The 24,083-nt window shown below is 35.2% G+C and overlaps 1 protein-coding gene and 1 long non-coding RNA gene across 2 annotated transcripts in view; both read left to right on the top strand.

Moving 5' to 3' along the window:
* Window positions 1-348: 348 nt before the first annotated feature.
* On the top strand, window positions 349-5,699 carry LOC122138824. Its single transcript, XR_006155819.1, has 4 exons — window positions 349-412; window positions 510-740; window positions 840-946; window positions 5,110-5,699. It is a non-coding gene; the product is annotated as an uncharacterized LOC122138824 (long non-coding RNA).
* Window positions 5,700-7,957: 2,258 nt separating this feature from the next.
* The window catches only part of LOC109098825 (collagen, type VI, alpha 1), a 39,074-nt gene continuing 22,948 nt past the window's right edge, over window positions 7,958-24,083 (top strand). Inside the window, exons 1-20 of the mRNA XM_042733901.1 lie at window positions 7,958-8,232; window positions 9,795-9,924; window positions 11,826-12,026; window positions 12,121-12,280; window positions 12,514-12,627; window positions 13,468-13,488; window positions 13,586-13,606; window positions 13,695-13,739; window positions 13,869-13,922; window positions 15,726-15,770; window positions 15,878-15,904; window positions 16,047-16,073; window positions 16,170-16,214; window positions 17,250-17,303; window positions 18,285-18,347; window positions 18,553-18,615; window positions 18,791-18,844; window positions 18,952-18,987; window positions 19,111-19,173; window positions 21,311-21,373. Coding sequence (XP_042589835.1) covers window positions 8,145-8,232; window positions 9,795-9,924; window positions 11,826-12,026; window positions 12,121-12,280; window positions 12,514-12,627; window positions 13,468-13,488; window positions 13,586-13,606; window positions 13,695-13,739; window positions 13,869-13,922; window positions 15,726-15,770; window positions 15,878-15,904; window positions 16,047-16,073; window positions 16,170-16,214; window positions 17,250-17,303; window positions 18,285-18,347; window positions 18,553-18,615; window positions 18,791-18,844; window positions 18,952-18,987; window positions 19,111-19,173; window positions 21,311-21,373 — 1,374 coding nt within the window. The 5' untranslated portion in view covers window positions 7,958-8,144. The remainder of the gene's footprint in view (window positions 8,233-9,794; window positions 9,925-11,825; window positions 12,027-12,120; window positions 12,281-12,513; window positions 12,628-13,467; window positions 13,489-13,585; window positions 13,607-13,694; window positions 13,740-13,868; window positions 13,923-15,725; window positions 15,771-15,877; window positions 15,905-16,046; window positions 16,074-16,169; window positions 16,215-17,249; window positions 17,304-18,284; window positions 18,348-18,552; window positions 18,616-18,790; window positions 18,845-18,951; window positions 18,988-19,110; window positions 19,174-21,310; window positions 21,374-24,083) is intronic.

Raw genomic sequence — 24,083 nt, forward strand, 5'->3', positions numbered from 1 at the left:
ATTTCTGTTGGACATTTTGAGGATGCACATGAGTGGATGTCCTTTTTTGGGAAGAAAGCATCAGTATGTTTTCAGAATTAGTCTTTAACTTTGTTTTTAATTCCTGTCAAAATTAATACAATAATGTTTATATATATATATATATATATATATATATATATATATATATATATATATTATATATATATATATATATTTATACCTGAACATAATTAAAATATAAATGTATGTATGTATGTATATATATATATATATATATATATATATATATATATATATATATATATATATATATAAAAGTTTTATTTAATTTTTTTTTTTTTTTTTTTTTTTTTTACTAGTAAGCCCAGTCAAGCAGAGGAAGAGGATGAATCCCAAAAGGTCATCAGCAAAGCCACTATGGAGAATACAGGTAATAAGTCATGAACCTATATTATATGTACTGATCCAAATATTAATTATTCTTATCTAATTTTGAGCCAGTTTTGCTGAAAATGTCTTAACCACAGCATGAAAACCTGAAATGCATTAAGCAGGAAGGCACTCTCCTTCAGCTGGTGGGGGTAAAACCTCTCATCTTCAATAATGAATTTTGACACAATTAGTATGCCATTTCAATTATACAATTGTAACAATGGCTGGAGAGGACTCCTGGACTGGAAAAGGATGGATTTAATTTCTGGGGAATACTGCAAGCCAACATCGAAGAAGGTCTCAAGATGGAGAAACACAAACTTGAAGTTCGTTTTGCTTTCTTTTCCAATCACAATAATTTTTTCCATTCTATTTTCTCAGAAATGCTGCTATGCTCAAGGTTTACTCACTGCTTTGACTTACAGAAAACGGAAGATTCTGAGGCGAAGGAGTCTCAAACAGGAGAACAAACAGACTGAGGTCTTCACCGCCCTGTTTGATCCAAAACACCATGAGCATCTTTTCAGCAAAGGTGAGGATTAGCTCAAAATGCTTTGCTAGTAGTAGTGTAGTATATAGACTATGCAGGGCTATTTTTTTTAACTAAACTATTAAAGGGATCATAAGATGTTGCTAAAAATAACATTATTTTGAGTACTTGGTGTAATGAAATGTGTTTGTGGTTTAAGGTTCAAAAAACACATTATTTTCCACATACTGGACATTGTTGTTCCTTCTCCAAGCCCCGCCTTCTGAAACGCGTCATTTTTAATTTTTTTTTTTCTTAAAGCTCATCGTTCTGAAAAGCGAGGTGTGCTGTGATTGGCCAGCAATCCAGTGCGTTGTGATTGGCCGAATGCCTCAAGCGTGTGACGGAAATATTACGCCCCTTACCATACTGTGACGCGTGTGTGGGTTGTGATTGGTGGGATTCAAGACAAAAACAATAAAACCCACTACAAACGAGGCATTTGTTTCATCCAATGGGGACATAATTACGGATTAATGACGTATACTGTTTTTTACACGTTGCGTTGCATCGCGCCGCGTAAAAATAAGACTATGTCTGCAATTTTGATCGAAGAAATGACAAACCACAATTTTTATGCAGCTTTCAGATTATGTATACATCTCAATTAAAAAAAAAAAAAAAAAAAGAAGACCGTTATGACTGGTTTTGTGGTGCAGGGTCACAAACTAATTTTTTTATATTTAGTTAAAATGCTTATTTTATGCTTAAGCTGAAGATACAGTGCACCACAATAATAAACAAAGCTATATTTTTTACTTTATGCTACCTGTAAATAAATACTAATTTCTTTCCAGAATTTTCTCCGTCCAAGTTCACCAGCCTCTGTTGGTAAATATTTGTTTGACCGCAGTCACTCTCAGATGATCTTGTGTTTACGTTTTGAATGAAGGGACACCTTTGCTCTTTTTCTTTTCACCTATTCTCTTAATTCTCAATTAAGTTTATATATATATATATATATATATATATATATATATATATATATATATATATATATATATATATATATATATATATATATAACGTGTAGGTTGTTCTTTTTGATCTCCTCTCTCTCTCTCTCTCTCTCTCTCTCTCTCTCTCTCTCTCTCTCTCTCTCTGTGTGTGTGTTATGTTTTTTGGTCAAAACTTTATTTGAACATGTAGTACATGTTAGAATATAACATGTTATGATGTAAGTCACCCAACCAATATTTTTATTTGTTTCAAATCTGTTGGATTTCAACATAATTTAAGTGTATGTATGAGAACATTTCCAGTACATTTTAATAACTTTTTGTGGTAAAGTTTTGGTCACTTATAACCGTGATCTGAAATTCTACCTTTATTCATTTTATCTAATAACAATAGCTAGCTTATGTAAAATAATTCTGATAAAATCTTTAAAGCGGATAAAAAATAATATAATGATATAAAATAAAAAGAATGGTTTTTAAGTAAACATAAAAACGTGCCATTAAATTATTAGAATATTTGCTTAAAATCACAGGGGTTACTTAAGGTAAATAATTTATGCCAAAGATTTTCAGACAAAAAAAAAAGAGAGAGGGCAAAGTGTGACAGACAGACAGACAGACAGACAGACAGAGAGAGAGAGAGAGAGAGAGAGAGAGAGAGAGAGAGAGAGAGAGAGAGAGAGCTGCACTTGTCCACTAGAGTGCAGAATGTGTCCAACAGTAAATGAAGGTTGTTCTGGCAATGGAAGAGTCATGTGACAATAAAGAAAGAAATCTTGTTTCATGGCGTACTTTCATCATCTGTTGTAATCTTTGGTGAAAGTAAACAGCTTTGAAATCATGTTAAGTGCCTGACTAACTATAATTAGTAGGCTACAATGTAAAATATTCTTTGAAGGATGTAAGTGATAGACAGGTCGGCCATTAAAGAGCGTTTCTGGGCTGGAGCGGGGAAATACTTTCACTGGGCTGGATACCAACTCAGGAAATCTGTCTCCTACAAGAGATCCAATTAGTCCCCTTAGTATCACAGTTGATTTTCCCACTCCTACAAGCATTTCCTGCAGTTATCTCCAATCAAAAGTGGTCAACACAGAGCTGCACCACAGAAACAAGGAAACAAAAACAGACAAAGTGACATTTTAGTAAAAGCCTCCTCATTGCCAATGTAATTCATCATGAACTAGGTTCTCGGGAAATATAAAGGTTTTAGTGGAAGTCCATTCCTGATGTTTTCATTATTGTGCTATGTTTTTGTAGATATGTTAGTCAGTCTTTCTCTGGATAAGTGATAATGCACAAATTGTTTCTGTGGAAGTCTCATACAGTAGATGCTGTTTTTATTGTCAATGCAGATTGGGATTTTTGGCAAACATTGATCCTCTGAGAGGTATTTGTAGAGTGATCTGACTCTTGTGGTCAAAATGCTGTTTTCCTCAGTGTTTTACTCTTTCAGTCTCATTACACCATCAGGAGGTGATTTAATTAAGGGCAGCTTCAGCTAAGCACTGTTCATTTTTCCATGACACACTTGTGAAAGTATCACAGTACACTTATAGACCGGGCGTTGAAAACCAGCTGGTATCCAAGATCCCATTCACTATCTTACTATGTTTTATCTCCTCTTTTTACAAGAATATATAACTAAAGAACTATGCTTACAGTCACCACCACCCCACTAAATCTCTTACAGGACACAAAAGAAATAATAGGTCATGATGCCATTGTAGAAGTGAATTCTGATTGAGTTCAAATTAAAATTTAGCATTGAATGTGTACATTAGGCCATGACTGTGTGAGGCAGTCATGCATAAGGGTTAGAGAATTTATTCAAAACTTCTCTCTGTAGCCTTCGCTTTTGCTTTCTTAACAGAAGTTTTTGTAATAATGTGTTTTTCAGACTTTACAGCGCTGTAATATTGTGCCTGCCTCGATCTGTCACATGATCACATGAGTTGGAAAAAATGAGAAAGGTTTCATCATGGATTTGCTGAAACATAAAACAGGAGATGTGCATCTGTGCAGTCTGGGATCAGTTTGTTTTCTCATTAACATGGCCACATATCAACTACCCATATTCCCACAACATGTGTAGGTGATCTAACATCTGCAAAACAATATCTGTTCACCATGTTAAATCGATAGAGAGTTATTTTTGTGCAATATAAATAATGATATTATCCACATAGATTGCTTTGGATTATATTGCATAACGTAACTCCTTCATCATTTGGTTTCATGCACATGCTGTAAAAGTTTTAATAATTCTAGTAAAACTGGCATCTGTATTCAAATGTGCTTTGAGCAATTCTCAAGAGCTTATGATCTCATCCCATGGAAATCTCACCGGCTTTCCTATTTGGATCCAGATCTGGTAAGGAAGGCTAGGGTATTCATTTGGTGAAAAGTTGGGATTTTTCCCAATGACTGATTCATTATTCACAAGAAGGTCAAAACACATGGATTATTGTCTTTCGCAGATCAATGCTTTCCTCTGTCTATCCCTTGCTATAGCTGGACAAATGAAGTCATATACATAAATAACAACATAAAGTGCAATAAAAATGAATTTTGACATTCATCAGACTTTTATGCTTACCAAAAGATTTATATTTCAAATAAATGCTTCTTTTTTTTTAAGTCACTGTTTCCACAAAAATATTAAGCTGTTTTCAACACTGTTATATAAGAAATGTTTCTTGAGCAGCAAATCAGCATATTAGAATGATTTCTAAAGGATCATGTGACTCTGAAGAGGAGTAATGATGCAAAAAATTCAGCTTTGCCATCACAGGAATAATTTACATTTTAAAATATCACAATATTGCTAATTTTACTGCATTAATGAATAAATAAATGCAGCCTTAGTTTTCTATCAAAAACATTTTTAAAAATCCTACTGACCTCATAGTGTTGAGCAACACACAACCTGATAGCATTCAGAGTTTGGGGCGTTTATGTTACTTGCTGTTTTGTGATTGTAATCTAAAACAGGCTCCCTAGATGACCAGAGGTCAAGCTTTACCCCTCCCTCACCCCCCATTTAACATGTTGAAATAACGTTCATTTTAAAGGCCGTGCACTTTGACCTGTCAGTCTGGCTTTAACTTTGAACTTTCTTCTTGTCTGAATTCTTGTCACATCTGCCTTGCGACAGTTTTGTTTCAGCAGAAAAATCTTTTTTTGCTAATTATTTTTGTCTTACAGTATGCTTCCCTCTCGCACATAACAATCAAGAATCCTGATGTCATTTACCTCTATGAAGGCCGAACGAACCAGCGCAGCTGTCAGATTCTTCGCAGATTTACAGTAAGCCTCCACCATTAAAACCTGATTATTACCAGATGTTTTCCCCCCTTTTTCCTCCCAGTCTTAGGGTACAAAATGATTTTTTTCTAGTTCTTTCTTTCATGGAAGAAAAAAGCTAAGAGAATGAGATCAGTGGAAAAAGCTTGCTGAGCTCTGGCCAAACATTAGACTCCTGTAAATAGAATTTTCAAGGAGAAATGAATCCCTTCTTTTGGGGGAAAAACACACCCATTCCCCTTCAGTTGCCACCAGGCAACTATTTTGATCCAAAACATACAGTAAACATCCCATTTCACACTTTCACCCTCCCTCTCTGAAGCATAATCATGATATTACCACATTTTTTGCACATACAGTAGTATCTTATAATACCTTGTAAACATTATTTAGTACCATGGTACCACCACAGTACTTTTTTTTGTAAAGAGCCATGACTAGGTTTGCCCAAAGACCACCCTGATCTCCCTTATGTGACGTTCCAGCTCATGCAGTGTTCATTACAGACGAGAGAGGAAAAAAATATTCCTCTGCTGTTTTCCCTCCTCTATTTTAGCAACACTGCTAGATGTACAATGAATGTAGTGTCTTCCCTTTACCGACTTTACACTCACTCTTTCCCAGTTTTAAAACATAGCTGCTCTTGCTGGGACTCTTTCAAAGCGGTTAGATGTTTTCCCATCCTCTCACATGCACAAATGAATTATGACGTCGTTCTTCACTCACAATGTTGTAATTATTATTTTCCAGAGTGCCATCTTGAATTTACTGTATAGTGCTAGTGGGAGACATTAACCCAGACACAAAGCATCATTCATTAACTCCAGATATTAGCCATACTGTTCCACTCCTGTCATTGTTCTGGAAAAATATATGAACACAAAGGTATAGCTCATCATTTATCTTAATCGATGACATCATTTGGTGTGGATAACATCAGCTTCATGTCATAGATCTCAAACCAGAAGTTTGATACCCCATCCCACCCAATATTCAGATTAGTGGTCAACCAATTATGTTTTTTAGTTGTTTAAGTAATACATGTGTAATAGCCTTGTTTACTTCATTAATAGCCAGATGAAATTATAGGCCAGTTATTCTATGACTTTTTTTAATTCTGTTAAAATGTGTATGTATATTGCTTTGTGCCATCTAAAGTTGAATTACATTTTTATTTGTTATTATTATTTTTTATATATTTGGGGATATTATGCATTCAGAATGGGTAACATTGTTGACTGTTAATGCTGACATTCACATAGATAAGTATCTCTATGGATATTCATAAGTATCCATTTATCAATTATGTTTATTTTCAAATACACTACCATTCAAAAGTCTGGGCTCCGTAATTTTTTCCCCCTCAAGGCTTTTATTTCATTAAACATTCGTTAAAAAACAGTACTGTGAAATATTTGATGCAATTTAAAATAAAAGATGTTTTGACGCGCAAATAAAAATATATTGTATAGATATAATATAGGCTATATTATGAGCCAGGTGGAAGGAAACATTCAGTTATAGAGAAGTATGAACCTCATAATCATAATCAAGTTCTCAGTGAGCCAAAATTGAGCAAAGCGTGTTCTCATGTTCTCTTCTAAAATAATTAAGACAGTGTGACTTATTAAAACCCGCACATTGGTGGCGCTGTTTCTCTTTCAAAATCAAACGTTAAGAAGGGTGTGGCGTTATTTTTGCCGTTCATATGTTCCTCTTATTTCTTTCTTTCCCTCTGTCGTCTCATCAATTGGTCTACAAGTAAACGAGATGCAGATGTGGAAAGACCTTTACCCTCCTCATCTGGAAGAGAAAAGACATGTCAGATGTCTGGCTTATTCGTTATCCTCTCTCTCCCCGCCCCCCTCTCTCTCAAACTCTTCACCTCTCAGCTCTTGACAGCTGTGTATCTTTGAGTGCACATATCACCACCAAGACTACAAGCACAACCTCATGAGGATGACTCATTCTCTCCCCCAGTACAACTTCGAGCCGAGCATCACTCTTCTTCTGCACATCCAAACCGCAGTGCTTCATGTCGCATGCACGTTCAGTGTTACCCATTTAGTTTCCGAGGTAACCAGACTTTATGCAAAAAACAAACAAACAAATAAAACTACATTGTTTCTAAAACAACTATTTGTATAAGAGACCCTATCATTGAAAATAAATAAACAGATAACAATATTACATAGCAATATTTATATAGCCTAAAGCCTATATAATGTATAATATAATTATATTCTTAAAAAAAAAGCAATGAGAAAAAGGTTGTATTTTGGGAATTTACGTTAATGCTTATTTCATGTTTCAAGTTCAAATATGAAGACATTAGTTAAAGTTTAATGATATTTCAAACTACTGGACTATTACAGTACGAAATGTTAAGCATTCATGCCTAGATAATGTTTGTTAAATGTATTAATGGAATTAGAAATGCAATTAATATATTGAAATATATATATTGTTATGGCCTATTATTATGCATAGAATGCAATGCATATTTTCGGGTATTTCCATACTATTCTTTCGTATAATGGTGGTGCCATTATGCAGCAAAGCGTTTTCAAACACCTGAAATAGGGTGCATTTGGTGCGCTAAGTATAATCATGTTCAATAAGAACGTATTGATTTTGAATATACCTCATATTTAGAAGTGTTTCAGGGCCTAACATCGGGTTGCAGCAGTAGGATGAATCCCTGAAGTAGTGAAGAGTGAAGCGAACTCCTCCTCCTCCTCCCTCCTGCTGTAAGGCGTTTCATTCTGCTGTGCGCTTTCAGGGGTTTCTGAGCGGACGCGCCACCGTGCTACTGTCCGCCACTTTATCTCACCCGAGCCTGTTTTTATATTTCATCTGCAATCATATCACTCCTTCTGTTCTGTGTGTCCCTCAACCTCAGTTTGCACGGTTAACGTGCAGTAACATCAGGATCTATGGCGCTTAATGGATATATATTGACCGCTCTGTGCGCACTTTGGGGAGGGATCATCGCTCAGGATGACCAAAGAATCTCCTTCAGAGGTAATTATAAATATTTTTCCCGTCCACGTTGCATTGATTGTCTGATTTGTAAAGGATAAATTTGTTTTGCATGTTCGGTATTAATGCTGTCGTTGTGCGTAAAAGTCGGTTATAAGTTACATTTGATTGATATTAAATGCAACTGCAAATAAACGAGGGACACATTCTGCACTATATGGGGTTTCAATGCATTTAACGTTCGCTCTTTTGTTGCAATAATCATAGAAACGTTATAATAAGTTGTTTGGAATTAAAGTATATGGTATTTTGTAGCGAGTGGAATCATATAAAGTTATAGGCTAGTTTAGGATGGTAAGTACAGTAAAATATAGTATAGCGCGATAGTTTAATGAGTTACAATAGTATAGCAACTAACAGAATGAATCAAATTATTTTATCCAATGAAAAATTACATATCCATCCATCAGGGGATACCTACTGTATGATGATGTGATGCTGCTTGTTTCAAAGTATTTATGCAGAAGATTATTATGTTTGATGCACCAACAATAAGCAAAATGATGCTTTAAAGCAAATGAAATTAGGGTAGTGAGTTCATTTTTGAGATGCAACTTGTGCACCTTGTGGCTCTTTGCAAGAAAGGCCTTGGTTTAGGCCACTTTTATGGATTCCTGCTATATAATCTGTGCTTAAGTTGGTAAAAATAAATAAAATCATTATTGCAATTGAGTTAATCTTATCTGACTGTCCCAAAACTAGATTTTGAGGTTCATTTGATTAGGTAAACATTTTGTGAATTTTGGGCAGTTTATTGTATCATTTACATCTTCGTACATCTTTAATGCCTGTATACAGTATCTCAGACACTTTAATACTGTATTCAAATCAGCTATAATGTCACATGACTGCAGGGTTTAGGTCAGGTGATGCTAATTTCTCAGATTGATAATGGAGCAACAACTGGACCTTTTTCACATTTCCAGGTTTCTCAGCAGCGGAAGTCGTCGTAGTTGGGGTAACTTGAAGAGCAGTGAATGGGAGAGTACCACAAATATATTTTTTTGCATTCCCATTTGCTCAAATAGCAAAAGAAAAACTCCACAATAGTGTTTTCACGACTTTCAGTAAAAGGAAAAAATTTGAGAGAGACTGATAACGTCAAATTTACCGCCCCTCCCATAGACGCTGCATTAGAAACACCCTCACATTGGCGTAAACCGTTTTTTTTTTTTTTTTTTTTTTTTTTTGTAATTTGATGCAAAGTAGATATAATACAAAGAAAAGTGTTATAAATGTGCATACATTTAAAAAAAAAATACAAGTATGAAAAACTTTTGCGGATTTACGATGCTGATATCCATTAAACGCATCATCACAGTCTTGTGATAAGGGTCCATAGGGGGAGCTCATTATTTTTCCTAACTAATCATAATTATCAGGACTAGGAAGTGATAGATAAAAGTAAGTAAACACTAAAAGTTCATATTTATATAGCATTGTGAACATGAGAATGAATTTGCTACTGTTCACACAACCATTTTCATGCTGTTTTGGACCCATTAAAAACATAATTTTGTGATTCTCCTTCTGTCTTCCTGCAGAGTGTCCTGTGGACTTGTTCTTTGTGTTGGACACATCTGAAAGTGTGGCCCTCAGAGCCAAACCTCCAGAGTTTTACATCAACCAGCTCAAGTCCTTCACAAAGCTGTTCATTGATCAGCTAAAAAACCTGTATGCTATCTTTAAATTTCATATTTTGATTGATGTATTGTTAATATTTTGACCAAGAAATGTATATCATATCTAGCATATGCTTTAAAAGGTTAACAAAGAATATCTTAGAAAATGCATATTTCTAATTGTTTGATGGTGCATACTGTTAAGAGGTGTTATTTAGCATTTTTATGGGCCAATTACTGATGGTTCTTAGGCACCTATTGTATCTGTTAGCGTGATTTTCTTCTTCTTCCGCCGCAAGTCTATGGCAGCCCATAGAACCACTTGCTGGAAAGTTGTGAAATTTGGCACACTGATAGAGGACAGTGAGAAAAGTCACCATAGCAAATTTGGAGTCTCTAACTCAAACTCTCTAGCGCCACCACTTGTCCAAAGTTGCACTCATGTTTATGCTTATAACCTTTGAACCGTAAGCCAGAAAATGAAAATTTTAGTCACTCATGCCGAGTGAGCAAAAAAATTGGCAAGGTTTAGTTTTTTTCGCTATTTTTAATTGTTTGTAAAACCTACTGTTTCGAACTCGTCCTAGGCCATTGCACCGATTGTCACGAAAATTAAACCAGATTATCTTCAGACCATGCTGGCAAAAAATTGTGGAATTCAAGTTGATTCGTCCAACCGTTCTTGAATAACATGCGAAAGAATTCTACGAAATGCACACAAAAATGCATGCGAGGCGATATCTCTGCCATGGCTAGGCATATTGAGACCAAACATGGTGTGTGTTATAACAAGCATGACCTGAGACTACCTGCAGCATTTCGGCAATGTGCCACCTAGTGGTCAGGAGATAAGAAAAATGCATATTTTTGCTTATAACTTCTGAATGGTCTGGACAAAAACAAACAAATCGAGTCAGATGATCTTCAGACTGTGGTGACAAAAAGTTATGGACTTCATGTCGATAAACGAAACAGTTTTTGTACAGCGCCGCTACAATTTTTAGGCATAGTGCCAAACTGCGTCTGAGGCTGTATCTCTGCAAATATTTGACATATTGACACCAAACGTTGTATGTGCCATTGTCACCTCACACTGACCATGCCATATTCATTTGGTAATAGCGCCACCTATTGGTCAAAAGTTATAAGCCAATAAATCATATTACTAGTGGTTGTATTTATGATTTTTCACCCATTTTGACTAAAATAATCTTAAAATGGTTTTAATTACTCATTCCTGCAGTTGGTCTGAGGTTTGCTTCTGTAGCTGCTTGCAGCTATATGTACATACTATTATAGTTTTTATTAATGTTTTAAATTAGTTTTTATTTTTATATTTTCAGTTTGTATTTTAAGTTTACTTTTTAGGAGTTGTGTCATGTGCATTTGTCATTATTACTTTTACTATTATTATTTTAAATTGTTTCTATTTTATTTATTTTTCACTTTTAGTTCTGTTTTGGTAGTAATTATTGTTATTTTTTTCAGTTAGCAATTTGAATGCTTCAATTTAAGTTTATTCCGTTAGTTACCAAGCCAACATTTTTAATTTATAGTTGTATTTTATTTCAGCTTTATTCAGTAAACAAAATGTTTTTAATAGTTTTAGTTTTATTTTACTAACTGATAATCATTTTGGTCAGTGTTGTTGTATCAGCCAGCAAACAAATGCTTTCTTAGTGCACCTTTAAAAATTAGTTTACGTACATTTTTACTTTATTGCTTTGCTTTTTAGCACTTGAGATAACTCATATACACTATTAAATAAGTATTTCCCCTCAGTAAACTCCTAATTTGCTGCTTATTAATAGTTAGTAGTTGTTAGTTGTTAAGTTTAGGTATGGGGTTGAGTCAAGAGATCCAGAATATGGTCATGTACAATCAGGCATTAATATCTGTATAATAAACAGTCAAGTGTTACCAATCTGATCATATCTGTTGTGTTGTTGCCAGACCACAACCATGTGATCGCAGTGTGACGTGGAATTCTGGAGCACTGCATTACAGTGACGACATTGAGCTGGTGATGGGACTAGTTGACATGAACACAAGGCGTGTCAACCTGAAGGCGGCCATAGACAAAATCAAATACATTGGCAAAGGAACGTACACTGACTGTGCCATCAAGGAGGGTATCTCTGAGCTGCTCCGAACGTATGTGAAATTCGATATTACTTAAAACGGCATTTCAAAATGTGATTTTTACAAATAGCCATGTGTGAAAACAGTCACATGCATCTGTCTGCAGGGGCTCCCATTATCATGAGAATAAGTACATAGTGGTGGTCACAGATGGTCACCCTGTGACCGGCTACAAGGAGCCATGTGGTGGGATCCAAGAGGCTGCCAATGAGGCACGACAACATGCTATCAAAGTGTTTGCTGTGGCCATCTCACCTGACCAGGAGGTACCGTACAGATGTTACTTCAACAATGGGTTTTTAGTTAGATACTGTGTGACTTTTCTTGATTTGAAACAAGTAAACAATATAAAAAGTGGGTGAGCATAATAAGCAGCAGTGTGGAGCAGACATGTCGATGGTCAAAATTCTTGTCACACAAGAAAACACGAAATGTGATGCTCTTGATGAGAAATGTATTTGGACAAACAATAATTTTCTCTGAACTGTCTTCTTCTCAGGACACCAGACTGTCTGTCATTGCCACAGATGCGAGCTACAGACAGAACTTCACTGCTGCAGACAACTCCCGCTCCACGCAATTGAGCACTATAAACACCATCATCGACATGATTGTGAGTGTCGTAACACAAACTCACCACAACAATGATGTTTACCTGGTTTTAATGTATATTTATAGGTCAGACTGACCCAAACACATACAGAATTGATTTGCCTGAAGATAGAGGATTAGGAAATTTGCTTGAAATGCTTATTTAGGAAAATATTATATTGGCATGAACATAAAGTGTGCTTTGAACTATAATTGTACACTGCTGTTCAAAGTTTGGGGTCAGTAATTATTATTACTTTTTTTTTCCTTGAAAGAAATTAATACTTTTATTCTGGATTTATTAAAATGATCAAAAGTGACAGTAAAGACATTTATAATTTTACCAAAGATTTCTGTTTCAAATAGATGCTGTTGTTTTGAATTGAATTTGGAATTCTTTTTTCATCAAAGTGGCACAAGTGTTTTCAATATTCATGATATTGAATTTTTTTTTGAGCGGCAAATTAGCATATTAGAATAATTTCTGAAGGATCATGTAACACTGGAGGCTAAATTAATGGCTGCTGAAAATTCAGCGTTGGCATCAAAGGAATAAATGACATTATTTTAAATTGTAATAATTTTTCACAACATTACTGTTTTTACTGTATTTTTGATCAATTAAATGCAGTCTTGGTGAGCATAAGAGTCTCTTCTTTCAAAAATATTAAAAACTGTACCAACCCCAATTTTTTGAATGGTTGTATAAATTGATTCTAGTTTATAGACTCAGTGCAGCATTTATTTATTAATTCAGATTTCACTAAACACTTGAGGGAATTTCAGCCTTGAGCTCATGCCAATTGTGTGTGTAGATTTTGTCTAATGTTGTCCTTTCCCCCTTTTTTGCTTTTCATTCTAGACAAATGAAACAAAGGATGTGGTATGTGGATTTTCCATAGCTTTTGCACATTTTTATGCATATTATTTTAATTTTGTACATTAGGATATTAATGTTTTCTTCTCAATCTTTCCTTCAGTGTTGCTCTTTTGACTGCAACGTAAGTAACATTAAATTACTTAACCCGTTCAAACAGATCTTGTATGAATCATTTCGATTTTTAACTGTTTCATGCAATATTTTCAAAGGCTCCTGGAGGCCCTTTGGGACCCCCTGGTGATCCAGGACAAAGAGTGAGTTTTTATGTCTTTATGTTGCCTCTGAAACCACCTGTTGATTCCTATGAAATGTTACTTGTGTTCATGTTTAATTCACTCTCAGCATGCACAGAGGACTGTGGACTAACCTTTCCTTTCCTGCAGGGAGAGGATGGAAGACCAGGCATGCCAGGAGAGAAAGGAGATGTTGGTGCTCCGGTAAGCACCTGCTATCTGCTTTTAGATATACTCCTGTTCAGTGATAGTGGGTGTTTTTAGGATTACATCTGACATTTCTGACCTTCTCCATTCTGTTTCTGATCCAGAAAACACTCAAGATCAAATGCAATGCTGAACTTCAATGTTTAAGCAAGCTTAAAATTTTTCAACTGGCAGATGATAAGATGCCAGATTTGAATGCTGTCAAACAATTAATCCTGATTAATCGCATCCGAAATAAAAGTTTTTGTTTACATAATATGTGTATGTATGTATATATATGTATATATAAATAAACACATATTATATACATAATAAATATACACAGAACACACACATTTATTATGTAAACAACAACTTTTATTTTGGATGCGATTAATCGTGATTTTTACAGAATTAATAGAAGTGAGGTGTCAGAACTCACGTGTAAAAGCCCATTCACACCATGGATGATAACTATAAAGAGAATACTAAAGATAAAGTCTTAAAAAATCATTCTGAGTCTATAAGAATAGGAATGTTCACACCACAATTATGACAATATCAGCACAGAGAAACAATATCATTGGGATCACTTTCTTAATAATTTTTTCCAACTGATGAATGATATAAACATTGACAGCCAATCAGAATCCACCTAACTTTCAAAACTGCATTGTGCACTTGAATAAATGAATGAATGAAGCATTTATATAGCACTTTATTGTGGATTTCTGTTCACCCAAAGCACTTTACACTGATATTAGGGGTCTCTCCTCAACCACCACCGCTTATTATAAACAGAACGATATCATGCGTTGGTGTAGACACTAAAATAGTTATCCTAATAGATATCTTTATAGTTCATCATATTTCGCCGTATACTAAATGTGCGCTCACATTAGCATTAGCAAAGAAGGCTCATTGTCCATTGTCAGTAGTGTAGAGATACAGTAGTACTGTATGAAGCACCACTTTTGAAGTTTTTACTGTATGAAGCACAGTTTTCTGTTGGTCAACATCAACCTGTTGCGAAATCTGCATAAGGAAATCTTCCACCTTCACACCAAATTGCTGATTGTGTAAATTTGATAAATACCTTATTTAAATGAATGAATTTTGCCTGCAAAAATTTAACGAAAGAATGCACCTTAAGAATTAAGTCAAAATATGCAGTCTATTGCATGTTGTTGTGCCGATTAATACTTTTCCCATGGCTATGAGATCATTGTGTCGAATCAATGTTCCATGTGTCCCTGGATTTCTTTGTTGATAATCCAATCAAAGCAAAACCCTCGACTGACCCCGAGGTCTTTCATCTTCTGCAGCTGTTATAGTTTCAACGATCAGTTTTTGTTTTGTTTTTTCATTGAATTTGCTGGTGGACTTACTGTCTGCCACATGCGCAAAATTTTACAATGTTTGTAAGGTTGTTTTCAGACATTTGGCCATTATAAGTGTCATAAAAGAAGCAAACACACCCACACACTGGAAAACATCCAGCTATGCTATTAATTGGCGTAAGGTGACTGCGCCAGCTACTCTGTTATTTTACAGCAAATGCTGATTGTGTAGACATAACAATAATTACAGCATACAGTTGACTCCAAAAAGTCCTGTAGTAATGTTTTTCTTGAAGATATTATCTTGACGGCTTTAATTTTCCTTGTTTATCCTCACTTAAAGCATTCGGGGTGATCTTAAATGTGGTTTAGAGGGCTGCCATATTAGCAAATGTCTTTGAATTAGTGATTTAAATCACGACCACATCCCGCAAAACTCTTTTTGGCATTCTCTCTGATGTTTCTTTACTTCTCCTATTAGGGAAATGTTGGTGATCCCGGTCCTGTCGGTTACCAAGGAATGAAGGTCTGTCTTCCACTCTCTCTCATAAATGTTTACACTCTGTTTATATTACAGTTGATTTATGCACTCTTGCTGAAACTATAATCTATACTCTTTTCTTTTCCTTCCAGGGAGACCAAGGAATAAGAGGTCATAAGGTAAAAGAAACAGAACTTCCTTGCAGATTCAACGGACATTTTTATCAAAAGCACATTCCAAGAGTCTGCAGTCGATTATTTTATCTCATAATTCATTTTGGATCTGCAAAACATCACAAATACACTTTTGTTTTGTCTGCAGGGAGAGAGAGGTCATAAAGGCTTCAAGGTGAGCTTGTTTATTAGCAGTCTCTTTAGTTGTTGAGTCTTACCCATTTTGCCCAGTTGTTCATCGTACTGAATTGAATCTCAATCCTACTTTTAGGGAGACAAAGGTCAACATGGTCTTGATGGTGTTGATGGACGTAAGGTAAGTGCTTATGTCCTCTTCCTATATGACACAAAAACAACTTTTTAAAGGGATGGTGCACCTAAAAATTAAGATTCTGTAATCATTTAACAAACATGTATCATTTTTCTTCTTCCATGGAATAAAAAAGAGAATTTTTGCATAATATTTGCTGATATTTTCCATATATTTAGAGTGAATGGAGTCAGGGAACTCCAAAGTCTAAGAATGGCTAAAAAAGAAAAACTTCATGAATGTATGAATAAGATGGCTAATATGACTAAAGAATTGAAAATTCGATAATTTAGATCTGAAAATCTTCCTATAGTTTTCAAACGGTTCATAGTTTTCAAACCTTATTTGTGTTCATGTACAATTATTAACCAGATGTGATGTTAGTAGATTATGATTTACATTTTGGTACTTCATACAAAGCTTTGAAGATTTGGAATATAGTGCACAGATTGTATGATTGCAGTGTTAGATTTGATGTTATTTCTCTCTCATCTTCCTGTGCTGCTTTCTCTGGCATCCTGTGTCAGATTTCAGATTAACAGTATGTGAACAACAGAGACTAAAAAACATTGCATGGTTATCTCTCTTGTCTATCTGACGCATGCTCCATTTCTGTTTTGTGTTTTTTCTTAAGTCTGACTGTGCTTTGGGAAAACAGCCTAGTCTTGTGTCTCTGACCCTTGACCCTTGAATCTTCATCCTCGGGTCATTTTGCTCCTCAATTAGTTCTCAACATGTACTGTAACTCTTTCCAAGGCATATTCCACTCAACAAATCACTGTCCCTTAATTTACTCCCCCATCTGCACGATACATCTGAGCTCACAGTAAAACTTTATCATGGTGTGATTTACAACATGTTTCTCTTGCTGTTGTTATTTTCAGTCTCCATTGCATGCAATCTTGTTTTGTAACGCTTTCTTTAGTACTTTATTTCTTTGCATGATGTCACCCTTGAGCTAATTTAATGCAGTTCAGGGTGTTTGACTCCCACTATGAAGAAAAGTGTTTATGTTTTGTGTGTTTGTATTATATTTCATAGGGCGAGGCAGGATTCCCTGGCTTTCCAGGCTGCAAAGGGTCACCGGGGCCAAATGTAAGTATAACTGTTAAAAAAGTGCATCTTCTGCACTTATGTTATATAAAGGGAAAAAAATACCAAATTAAATTAAAATAAATTTTAAATAAATAATAAATATTTTTAGCAAAGCAACATTTACAATCTTTATTCTTTCCTATATTTCCAGTTTCTTGTACCATTAAATGTATTAGCATCACATGAGTGGATGGCAGTATGCATAATGAGATTATATCCAGATGAAGTAATGCATAATAAATCACACAGTAAACTCTATATATGGTTATTTTGGCAAAGGAATTGCCTGTGTGTTTATAAATCTGCTAAGCGGGATTCATAAAGTGAATTTTGTGCAGGTTAGAGTATACAAATATCTAACCTAGTTGTTTGCAAAATCTTCCTTTTGTGCATAAACATACTTTTAGGATGACAGGTTTTATATTTGAGTACTTACTTACTGTAAGTGTTTATAGGTCTATGTTTACTATGCAGTGTCTACAATATGTTACAAATGTACAATAAATATACAGATAAGGCAGAGGGCAGAATTCAGTAAGGAATTGATCCAGGTGCATTTAAGCTTCTGTTGATCCAGATGCATTTGAGATTTATAGATTAAGTTATAGATCCACACATTTAGATATCAGAATCTAATTGACTGAGTTGGATCTCATTCTCCTTTAAAGCATCACCTCAGTAGGACTGTAGATGTTCCCACCCCTTTGAGCAATGTTCATAGGATGTGCAGTGTGTCAGTCAGTTTAACAAGTGCCTGTTTCCACTCAGTCTGCATCTGGAGGCCAGGACGTGGGACATTTGCTTCTTAAGTAGCCAAACATTTACCAAATTTGACATCCAAGCTGCTTTTAGAACTCTGCACAGAGTTTTTACTTTGTTTAAATTCTGTTGTAAAGAATATGCTATATGAGAAGTAGGATATTTGGTTGTATGTTCGTCTCCATTGTTCATAAATAAACTTTTTTTTATTGGATTTGGTAGGGCTTGCAAGGAGAACCAGGTCCTAAAGGAGACCCCGGCCAATATGGACCCAAAGGAGAAAGAGTAAGAGATTTAAAATTTAGATTATGTTAGAAATCATGATCAGACAGCAACAAGAGCACTCAGTCTCTTATGCTCATCAAGGCTGCATTTATTTGATCAAGAGATCAATGTGTGATATTACCTTTTTATAAGCTGAAGTCATTTCTTGCAGTAAATCATCTTTAAACTTAGAAACATATCTTCTGGGTTTGATTGTTGCTTTCAGGGAGATCCTGGCAAAGACGGTGAACCAGGAAGACCTGGAAACTATGGGTCTTCAGGGCTGAAGGTACGTAGGAAGATTTTGACCTTGTATTAAAGAGTTTAAGATCATGACTTTTGACTGGTAAATGCAACATAGCCGTTGACATAGGTTGGTTATGATTCTTTATGGGCTTTTATAATATTATAACTAGTTTTGATGGACATTGGCTCATCTCCAGTCTCATTGTTTGTTGTTTCAGGGAGACAGGGGTCCTCGTGGAGCCAATGGCGATAAAGGCGAGCGAGGAGATGACGTAAGTGTTTTCACAGACTTGGATTCTGAACTTTCAGTGTAGTAATGTGTGACAGATCTGCTTTTAGTGTTATCTAAAAGTTTCTTCTATTTCCTGTTATTTTTTAGGGACTGCCAGGACCAGATGGCCCAAGAGGAGAAAGAGTAATCAAGCATTTATATTTACTTCTTAGTGTGAATGATTGTGTTTTAAGCTGTTTGCAAATGTGGGTCTTTTTACATGTGAGGGTCAAAGTATGCAGGTGATCTGATGTGGTTTTCTGTCAGGGCACACCTGGTGAGAAAGGTGAACAAGGTTCCCGTGGTAACAGAGGACCCAGAGGCGACCCTGTAAGTATATGTCACATGTATGTAGAAAATACCCCACAATGCATCCCTTCTAAACACAATGGTAAAACCCTGCTAATAATTTAAAGGGGTCATATGATGCGATTTCAAATTTTCCTTTCTCTTTGGAGTGTTACATGCTCTTGGTGAATAAAGAAGATCTGTGAAGTTGCAAAGACTAAAGTCGTCCACGCCCTTGGTGATCGGCTCGTTCTTGAATTAGCTCGTTTTTATATGTCAGTATGTGTGTAGGTTTGTATTTGGATGACGAGGTGTTGATGTTAAGAAAGAAGGCGTAGGTTTTATTCTCGTTGTAGTATTGTTGTTGCCGCCGCCATGTCGTATAGACGCTGTGTGTTTCACTGTGAACGCGAAACTACTTTGTTTGGCCTTCCAAAAGAGGACGATATCCGCTTCGTCATGCCTGGGGCTGATCCGTGCTGGTCGCTGAGGAAATACATCAACTTTGCACTGTGGATTGCCGAATCAGCTTTCACCACGGACGAAGTGGCGTCCAGCCCGGGTTTGTCACATGTAGTTGGTGCAAGCCCAAGGTACGCTCCTTCGTAGAAGCCACTTACCGCACCATTCTCAAGCCGCCCGTCTCTGCTCACTCAAGCCGGCCGCGGTTCCCTCTAGACCGCGGCTCACTTTAGGCCTCCGGCCTCTGCTCACTTCCAACATAAAACACGACTAGAAATCATGATTATATCACGTTTATAATGGGTTTTATGTTATTGTCTCGTCGCTCTGGCCGGACAAGGCATCACAATATGTTGAGAGGCGTAACGTTTCCGTGACATGCTTGAGGCATTCGGCCAATCACAATGCACTGGATAGCTGGCCAATCACAGCACACCTCACTTTTCAGAGAGATGAGCCTTGTGAAAATCTACGCATTTCAGAAGACGGGGCATAGAGGAGAAACAATAATGTACAATATGTGGAAAAAAAGGTTTTTTTTTTTTTTACCTTAAACCGCATAAACACATTTCATTACACCAAATACACAAAATTATGTTATTTTTAGCAGCATTATATGATCCCTTTAAAGTCAATTTGAAATTACTTAAAATGACATTCGCAAGCCAATAATAATAACAGTAATTTTGCATACAAATGTTCCTCCTATACAGAAATATCTTAGACTCTGTGTAGTAAAAAATGACATTTTTTTTTTTTAGGCTGTAGGGTTGAATAAATGTCTGAAACTCATTTAGACTGTAAATTCCTTCAAAATTAGAACATAAAAAGTCAAAATTGTGACATACTATGTTATAATTATGTTATTAAAAGTAGAAATTATGAGATACAAAGTAAAAATTATGACATTAAACTTTTATGTGATAAAATCAACTTTTTGTCATAGTTGTGAGCTTTTGAGTAATTATTTTGACTATAAATTCCTCCATAATTATCATAATTAAAAAAGGACAAAAATGAGGAGAAAGTAACTATGGCATAATTTGAAATAAAAAGTCAAAATTATGACATACTACATTATAACTATGATACAAGTCAAAATTATGAGATAAAAAGTCCTATATATGACAAAATAGATTATAACTATGACATAAATTGTAATTATGAGTTAAAAAGTTTCAATTATGGCATAATAGAATATAGCAATGACATAAGTTGTAATTATGGGATGAAAAGTCATAAATATGACATAATAGATTATAACTATGATATCAAAAAATTTGAAATTCTGAGATAAATATAATTATGACAAGAAATGTTTCTATGTATATTTAACATGATCATATCTTTTAATTTTTCTAAATAATAACAATATTTTTGTGTGGATTTCCAACTGAAAGAGGCAAGGTTGTAATATTTTTCAGATATTATTCTGCACCCCCCCCCCCATTGAAATAACACGAATGAATTGCTCACAAGAAAGTACATTTCTGTTTGATTTCACATTGACTTAAAAGATTAAGTGGTTCTAATTACTGACATACAATATATGCACAGATGCACATACTGTAATGTCTGGTCCAGACAAATTCATTAGTTGTTAATTGTTCATGTTCTGTTCCGTAAATTGTTTGACAGTCTAAGCCTTCTGTGTTTATGCACTCAATAAGAAAATAATGATACAAGTGACATGAATGTGGACTTCTAACTCTGACAGGGTGAGCCTGGGCCCCGGGGTGAACAAGGACGTGAGGGGTCAGCAGGGCCAAATGGAGAGCCGGTGAGTGAGTGACGAAAACCATCATGAGTGGTGTTCAACAGATTTTGAGTGTGTAAGAGTGGTCCTTCAGCATTATCTTGTTTGAACTAAGACACTGAAAGAGTTCAATTGTTTAATATCTTTATACATTTATACACTTCCTCAAATGGTAATCCAGAATTATATGGTGCAGAATTGTGCAGTATGTAAGTTATAAGAGCATGAACAAGGATGAAAGCTTATGACCTCAGGACACAGGCATTCTGAGAGGCCCTCTGAAATCTCTGAGATCATTGGACCTCTGGGCTGTGTTAGGAAGTAACCTGAGGAACAAAGAAATACAACCAGTGCTTCTGCCATTTGTGATGGTTTGGGCAGTGGGAGGGGAAAGAACAAAAGCTATAAAGATGGACTCCAGATGGACGATGTCAGACCGGCTGGGCGAGTTAACACTGAGCAGCATATAGCGTTCAACACATGTATTGTAATACCTAAAATCATACAAATGTTCTACCCTAACAGGAATATCTTACCCTCTGTGTAGTAAAAGATGACGTCATTTGAGTGTCCCAAACTAATTTGGGCTGTATGTTCTTCCATCCAGTCCTAATCACATAAAACATAGATCATTTCAAATTAAAAAGCACTGGTGATTGTTTTTTGCATCCTCTTATGAAAATAAAAAAGGAAGACGTAAATATTCATAGTACATATAACCAGTAAACGATAATGTACAGTCATTATTATAAATTACACCCTGACAAGGTGATCTGGACCACTTCCACCATACTTTGATAAATTATATTTATGAGATAAAAAGTCAAACTAATGAGTTGAAAAGTTGAAATAATGAGATAAATGTCATAATTGTGGCATAAAAAATATAACTTTTAATGTCACAATGTCATGTCAGAACGGTACTTTTCAACACATGATTAGGACTTTTTATGTCATAATTTAAACTTTTTTCATGATATTTGCTATTTATCTCATAATTATGATTTAATAAAGCATGTTTTTTCTTAAATGGCGGACATGGACTCTCATAGACACTGTCAGAAATCAGAGGGCTCTTGTATTACTCTAAAAGGGTTTATTTTGCAATAATGACTGTCTGACTGTACATTATCCAAACTACTATACAGCTTCTTTAAAAAAATAAAATAAAAAATTTGAAATCAAATTCATTTGACATTTCATTTTATTTTTATAATATTTTTATTTTGTGAAAAAAAGGCCCCTAAAATTTTTTACCTAAAATCTTGAGTACTTCTTTAAAAAACCTTTTGGTGGTCTTAGCTTGGCCAGTCTGGGAAACCAGTTGAGATGAGCAAAACAGCTTTGAACTGGTTTAAGGCAGGTTTTTAACACAGTCAGTAAATTGTTTATCTCAAGACAAAAATTATTGTCTTAAACAATCGTTTTGGCTAGTTTTGAGGCATTGAATATCATTCATCAGAAAGGATCAACTTTAGGAAGGACATTGTGAGTGATTACACATGCCAGACCTGACTCAAGATTCCCTTGAGAATCTGCTGAGATTTGGACTTAGGAGTCTTGAGGCTTACATCACCACCACCAGCTGCTCCACAGAACACCATGCATGCTAGGTCTGTCAGTGCTTGACGTCTCTCTACAGCTCTTGTAAACTGCCAGGCCAACTGTGAACAGACCAACAAATTTCTGTTGCCTCTCAGGACTCTAAATTTCCTGTGCAGCTTACGTGAGAGTGTTCGGAGCACATACGTGCCCAAATGGTTTCACAGTTTCCTCAAAAACAGCTGCTCTTTAGGCTTTCACATAATCTTCGTTAGTGACTAGCGAGGACTGCCGTTATCGCAAAATGCTCAGTTTTGTGCTTGAAGTTACCAGAGAATCATAAGTTTTACTTTTTGCTGTGAGTAACTCTGTTTTTTTTTTATTGGTTTTGTCCTGGCAGAGATATTTTCCAGTAGAGTTGAGTGGGTGGGATGGGAAAGAACCGAATGTTCAAATACATGGAAATCTGGATGCGTTTCTGAACTCATGAGCCACTGCTTTCTCAAAGCCTGTTTTTTTTTTTACTGATTCAATTTGCCCATGTGTCAGATTCCCCTCTATTAAATGTGATGTTGCAGTAAATAAGAAATGTATATATAACAAAATATTTTTTTACTGAGTCATTTTCCAAAAGAATATTTTTAGTTGATGACTCAGATGTCTAAGGCCAGCAAAAAGCTAAATGTTATAACATATGATACAATAACTGTATGATTCCAGTTTGTGGTCATGTTCTCATGAATGGCTCTCTGTCTTCAGTCTCCACGCCCTTGACTTTGGAGTGACTTTTATTCTCCAAACAAAACAGTTACTACAGATTTTTTTTATAGAATAATGTTGCATTAAATTAAAAAAAAAAAAAAAAAAAAAAAAAATATATATATATATATATATATATATATATATATAATATATATATATATATATATATATATATATACACACACAGTGCTGTTCAAATGTTTGGGATCAGTGAGATTTTTAATGTTTTTTAATGAAGCTTCTTATGCTCATCAAGGCTGCATTTATTTGATAAAAAATGCTGAACAGAAATGTTATTTTGTGAAATATTATTTCAATTTAAAATAACAATTTTCTTTTTTAATATACTTTAAAATATAACTTATTCCTGTGAAACAAAGCTGAATTTTCAGCATCATTACTCTAGTCTTCAGTGTAGAATGATCATGGT

The sequence above is a fragment of the Cyprinus carpio genome, chromosome B11, assembly GCF_018340385.1.
Source record: "Cyprinus carpio isolate SPL01 chromosome B11, ASM1834038v1, whole genome shotgun sequence".
In the NCBI taxonomy this organism is placed as follows: Eukaryota; Metazoa; Chordata; class Actinopteri; order Cypriniformes; family Cyprinidae; genus Cyprinus; species Cyprinus carpio.